Source organism: Habropoda laboriosa, unplaced genomic scaffold (assembly GCF_001263275.1).
Source record: "Habropoda laboriosa isolate 0110345459 unplaced genomic scaffold, ASM126327v1 scaffold28, whole genome shotgun sequence".
In the NCBI taxonomy this organism is placed as follows: Eukaryota; Metazoa; Arthropoda; class Insecta; order Hymenoptera; family Apidae; genus Habropoda; species Habropoda laboriosa.
In genome coordinates, this window is record NW_017100174.1 from 764191 (window position 1) to 770599 (window position 6409).

At 29.2% G+C, this 6409-nt stretch overlaps 2 protein-coding genes across 3 annotated transcripts in view; both read left to right on the forward strand.

The window, feature by feature from the left end:
- Window positions 1-1242, forward strand: part of LOC108578745 (ribonucleoside-diphosphate reductase large subunit) — a 3604-nt gene extending 2362 nt beyond the window's left edge. The window contains exons 8-12 of one of the 2 annotated variants that reach the window (XM_017942129.1): window positions 46-239; window positions 310-618; window positions 711-899; window positions 985-1129; window positions 1178-1242. In XM_017942129.1, the coding sequence (XP_017797618.1) occupies window positions 46-239; window positions 310-618; window positions 711-899; window positions 985-1129; window positions 1178-1242 (902 nt within the window). Of the gene's footprint in view, window positions 1-45; window positions 240-309; window positions 619-710; window positions 900-984 lie in introns of both variants that reach the window. The other variant, XM_017942128.1, reaches the window with a different exon arrangement.
- A 512-nt stretch (window positions 1243-1754) lies between these two features.
- On the forward strand, window positions 1755-5439 carry LOC108578754 (protein zer-1 homolog). Its single transcript, XM_017942141.1, has 9 exons — window positions 1755-2284; window positions 2716-2983; window positions 3057-3363; window positions 3451-3656; window positions 3748-3919; window positions 4018-4341; window positions 4423-4572; window positions 4832-5084; window positions 5237-5439. Exons 1-9 carry the CDS (start codon window positions 1783-1785, stop codon window positions 5437-5439), a joined length of 2385 nt encoding a protein of 794 aa, XP_017797630.1. The 5' UTR covers window positions 1755-1782.
- The last annotated feature ends 970 nt before the right edge of the window (window positions 5440-6409 follow it).

A 6409-nucleotide genomic window follows, 5' to 3' on the forward strand; every position in this document is an offset into this window, starting at 1 on the left:
AAATATTTATACATTTGCAGAACTTATAAATGTTTATTGTATATATTTTAGGTATTGGAATTCAAGGTCTCGCAGATGCTTTCCTCTTAATGCGATATCCGTTTGAAAGTGAAAAAGCACAGATACTTAATATCCAAATATTTGAAACGCTATATTATAGTGCTTTAGAAGCCAGTTGTGAAATTGCTGAAGAGAAAGGTCCATACGAAACGTATAAAGGTAGTCCAGTTAGCAAAGGAGTAAGTAAATTGCATATGCATTCAATATTTCATTTTTACCAATATATCAATTCTGTTAATGTACTTTCAGATTTTACAATACGATATGTGGAATGTTACACCAACTGATTTATGGGATTGGGCTGCTTTAAAGGAAAAAATTGCTAAACATGGAGTTAGAAATTCTTTGTTAATTGCACCTATGCCAACAGCATCTACTGCGCAAATTTTAGGAAATAATGAGTCCATAGAACCCTATACTAATAATATTTATACAAGAAGAGTTTTGTCTGGAGAGTTTCAAGTTGTTAATCCTCATTTGTTACGGGATCTTACTGAAAGAGATCTTTGGGATCAGGACATGAAAAATGAAATTATAGCAAATAACGGTTCTATTCAGGTTGGTGCTTCATGCATCTTTAGTGCATATGGTTATCGTGATATATTTACATCAGAAAAAACTATATTACATTAAATTACTTTGTTTTGTAGAATATTGAACGTATACCGAATGATTTAAAAATGCTTTATAAAACAGTTTGGGAAATATCACAAAAAATAATCTTAAAGATGGCAGCCGATCGTGGTGCCTTTATAGATCAATCGCAGTCATTAAATGTTCATATGGCTAAACCAACAACAGAAAAACTAACTTCAATGCATTTTTACGGATGGCAAATGGTGCGTGATTATATCTTATTTTTTCCATCATAGTTTTAATTCAACAATTTTATTAAATTATTAAAAAATGCTTCATCGTTTGCAGGGTTTGAAAACTGGTATGTATTACTTGAGAACAAAACCAGCAGCAAATGCTCTTCAATTTACGGTCGATAAATTAAAATTACGAAATACAAGCACTAATATGGCTAATCAATCTCTACATGCTGAAAGCGAAAGTGATGAAGAATGTAATACTACCCCGAAAAACAAATTGTTACGAAATAAAACTAACATAGATATAGAAACTGTTCTTGCATGTTCTCGAGAAAATGGAGATGCATGCATGGCTTGTGGATCATAGATATAAGTATTTACAGTAGTATATGTTAAATTACGATTTTTATTTAGAAATATAAGTTTAAAGTTTTTTTTTTATTTTTAAAAAAAAAATAATTTATGCTAAATTTCAAGAAAATCAAAATGTAAGAATTATAATTTAAAGTTTCGCGCGAAACAAAATAGTCAACTAAATATAAATAAATGTTGATCACTGTTGTGTTCTTTGTATACTATAGTCAAGTGTTCAGGAACGGCGTCACTACGGTAGTCAAGTGAAATGTCAAAATTACAAGCGTGTGGACGTACATAGTCGTGAATCAGTTAGCTGTCGAGTAAATTTCGTTAAACATTCCGGGTGAATATATTCATTTTGGACTCATTTGTGAGTGATTCGGCATTGTGCCGATTAACTATGTAATGATTTTATTTTTTGATCAAGAAAAAATAAGGAAACGTTAATAAAAGAGGTCTCTCCTGTAACGAATCTGGGCAGTGATGCCCAGCTGATGCGTTTTAACATATTTGACAGTCGAAATTGCGTAATTGTTGTCAGTATTTTCTTATGAGACTTTTTACGCAATTGCCGTATAGGATGGCGGATTTGGATGACTTATTTCGTTTAGATCAATACGTAGGTCCAGAGTCTCTTGCAGAACGGTGTTTCCAAGTGATCTGTAAAAATTTAGACATCATCTCGGTAAAGGATAAGCGTGGCTATCGAAATCTTTTGGAAGGGATAGTTTGCCCAAGCGAAATATGCGATAAACTTATTGAATATGTTCTACATATGATTCGAAATGATTCGAATGAAGATCATGATTGGTTCTTTACTATTTTCAAAAATGTGTGGGTAACCAAACTTAAGCACGTCAAAGTTGTGGGATCCAATATGACTGACCAGTCTGTACAGATCCTTACTAATCATAAGCTTGTGAAATTAGAACTTACAGACTGTCCTAATTTAACAGAACAATCTGTTGAATATATAAATGCAAATGCAGAAAATTTGCATACTTTAGTATGCCATGGAACTTCTAAGCATATCATTCTGGCAAAACTTACAGGTAAGAGCATGTTATCGTTTATTTTTCAATTCAGTCGTTAAGTATATTGGAATTTTAATATAAATCTTTCCTAAAGTATGTAACAGTCACTTATAGAATAACTACAGTTTGTACCTTTTTTTATTATAATTTATTGTGAACTAAAATTATATATTATTTTGGAAAAGGAAATAAATGTTATGCTGTAGTTCTATTGCAATGAGACTATTTACAAAATTGACAAATAACAAATAATAAATAACAAAGAATATTATCATTAAATAAAGGTATAATTATTTTTATTTACTTTACAATGTGAAGAAAATGTTTAAAGTTGTGTCATTTACATTAATTCTGATATTCAAAACTTTAACAATTATTAACTTAATTTAACATAATAAGTTTATTTATAAATGTAAAAGATTAATATACATGTTTTTTCTAATTATTAGCATACCAAGAACGAGGATATCTTTTTAAAATACCAAACTTAAGGACTTTGGCTTTAGAACATGTTAGAATTCCTGCTCCAGAATATGGCATTCTCTTGTCTGGATTAACAAATTTAACAAGTTTGGACTTATCCAATAGTTTTGATGTGGGCAGTTTTGACTTTTTTTACTTAGTTCCAAATTTGATATCTTTAGTTTTATATAATGTCAAGATTAGTAATCAAGCACAAGCTTTTGTTAGCAATATTTGTCATTTAAAAAATTTAAGGTAATTGTTTATTTTTTATTTATAATAGAGTAAAATATCTTTAATGTCTTTAACTTTATATTCTTACAATTAGGCATTTGGACATTTCCCAAATCAATCCTCAGAATGGAGTATTTGCAAATCCTAATACAATCTTATCTAATATAGTGAATGGTTTGCCACAACTAACTTCTTTGGATATTAGTGGTACAAATTTAGCAGGAAAAGAAATAGTGAACCGTCCCATACAAACAGTTGAAGAGTACTATTCTGACATATGTAATAATAATCTCTGTGATATACCAGGTCTTACTTCAAGAGTACATAGACCTTTACAATTTTTAGGACTCTATGGGGCAAATGATGCCCCTTGTAGACGATGCAATATTCCAGCAAAATTGGTAAGCAATGAAAAAGTATTCTATAACATATAAAAGCATTGTGTTATTTATTTTTCATTTTCTAATTATACTGTGTTGAAATATCAGATTGCAGGGAATGCAAATGAAGGTCAAATATTAGTTGCAGCCCATGTGTATATGAATAATAAAGAAGACTTAATGCAAAAAGTAATAAATGATCTGTATCATATGTACAGATATGAAAATTGTCATAGAACAGATCAAGCTCTTTGTGCAGTATTGGAAGCAATGGAGAAATATCCTACTCAGAAAGATATACAAACATTTGGAAGGTAATCGATTATAAATGACATAACAATTTACATATTGTGAAGCACATCATATATTTCAAGAAATTTAATATAATATGTATTTTACATACAGTGCAGCACTATTTTATATTGTAAAAATGAAAGAAAAAGGTGAATTAGAAGCAAGATTGAAAAAGAGAATTGTTCGTACATTACTTGTTGGAATGAGCATTCATAAAAATGAAGAAACTATGATGCGCCATGCTTGTTTAACATTGTACCAATTCCAATTACCACGTGATGTAGTATGTATCATATTTATTTACATTAATATCTTTGCTTGTATTATAAGGTGTATCTTCAAAGTTGAAAATGTTTTCCATTGTTATTTATGTTTTATTAGATGTCACACTATGAAACATTGGTAAAAATACTTTTACATTTACTTAAATATGCAGAACAACAAAGTTATATCCAACGTATTGGAGTTTTTCTTTTAAATACCTTGGCATGTCAAGTGACAGGTAGAGAGAAACGTTTATTGGGCAGTCTAGGTTGTATAAAGATCATGCTTGAACTAATAAGATATAGAGTTGAATCTAAAAGATACGACGATGTTATAGAAGTAGCATGGTCAACTATGTGGAACGTAACCGATGAAACTCCTATAAATTGTCAACGATTTTTTGAAGAAAATGGCATGGTGCTATTCTTTGTATGTGCGATGGTATGTGTTGTTAGGGTCATTTAATTTACTCATAAAAAACTTATAAAAATTCTATATTTATACACAAAATTTATTTTTTAGCAATATCCTAATAAGGAAGAATTATTAAAAAATATGATGGGATTACTTGGTAATGTGGCTGAAGTACAAAGTCTTAGAGTGCATCTAATGCAACAATCATACATGATGGTTTTTGCAAATATATTACGCACTGTCAGAGAAAGCATGGAGGTATTTCATAGTTATGTTAGGGCATGTGCATGACAGCTACATATCTTCAAAAATATTTCATAATGTTAAAAGATATTGACAGGCAAATTTGAACTACATTGAGAGGCAAATATGTCCATTTCTTTGTGATAATTTCAATATTACAAATATTTTTGATAATATTTAATTGTCGCATTTTACTTGCCCTATCTTTGTATATTGATAAGTATACTCAGTAATTACATTTCTACAATATTTAAGACATTCCTTTTACTATTAGGTGCCTTATAATGCTGTCGGTATATTAGCTCACACAGCATCCGATGGTGTGGAAGCATGGACAATTAAAAAACCTAGTCGGGATGTAGTACTTGAACTCATGGTTGAAGCTATTGAACGATGGGATATATCTTCAGAACGTAATATCAATTATCGCTCATTTTTACCGTTATTACGTTTGGTGGATATCTATCACACACCACAGTGTCAGCATTGGGCAGTTTGGGCTCTTGCTAATCTCACAAGTGTTTATCGTAAGTTTTATTAAATTTGATTCTATTTCAGATATAGTAATTTTTTCATGCTATATGTTCTTACATAACAAAATTTCTAAAAGCATTAATTTGAATAAAAATATATGTAACATCAACAAATTTTAATAAAACTATGATTATTTCCTTGACAGCTCGTAAATATTGCATGTTAGTTATACGAGAAGGAGGCCTTGAGAAGTTAAATACTTTAATCTCAGATTCCAGACCATATGAGCGCATAAAAGAGCTTGCTCATATTGTGATTGAAAATTGTTTTCATTATTGTAATAACACCAATGACTTGAATGTTCATTCACCTTTAGATGAAGACTATACATATAATTCTGATGGTTGAAAAACGACTTTCATTATTACAATTCAAACATAACACCATCAAAAGTAGAATGTTTTGCGTCTGTAATAAAAATTCTTCAAAACAAAAGAGTGTGAGTAAGATTATAACAACATGCTAAGGTACTGATGTATGTTTGTTTGCCAAATTGTAAATTTAACATTGAATGCTCAAACAATCTTACTCGCACTTTCATTATACAAACACTTCATTGCATATTTTATTTATTACATGTTATGGAATATTTCTCGATTATGCGTGAAAATATATTAATATATTAATGATATTAACGAAAAGATATTAATTAGCTGATACAAAATATTTTTGATGTTCATAATCAATCTTTACAAACAATATTCAAATTCAAACACATCTTTGGTTTATGTAAATAGCCACGCTGTATTATAAACGAGAACAAATTAGAAGTAGACTGAAGTTATATTTCTCTGTTCAGATAATAACAACGGATTAAGGTTTGACGTTTTAAACTTATATTAAGTTTCTTACATATGTGTGAATTCTTTGTAGATATTTGTATCATAAATAACTTTTTCAGTTGCCATTAAATTTTATTCGGTTGAAGAGATTTTAAATAAAGAAGTACATTGGACTATTATGTAAATAGAATTAAAATAAAATAAGATGAGTTAAGTTTACGAATTTGTACATCTCTATTATTAAAATTAAAATTCTTTGAAATAATGATGCTGTTGTCAAATAAAATTAAGCCCTAAAGCAAACATAATAACTTAAACTAAATTTGTAGATTTTAATTATTGATTTAAATAACTTTGGCAAGAAATCTGCGTGAATTACTATCTAAATGATTGTTACTGTAATCGTTATGTAATAATTATGTACACGTGTAATAAATTGCAAAAATTCTTGATCTGTTTAATGTATAACATGAAATCATATAACATTGATCCATACTTTCTATTTCTTTACACCTTATAACCCTCGTTATCTTTAT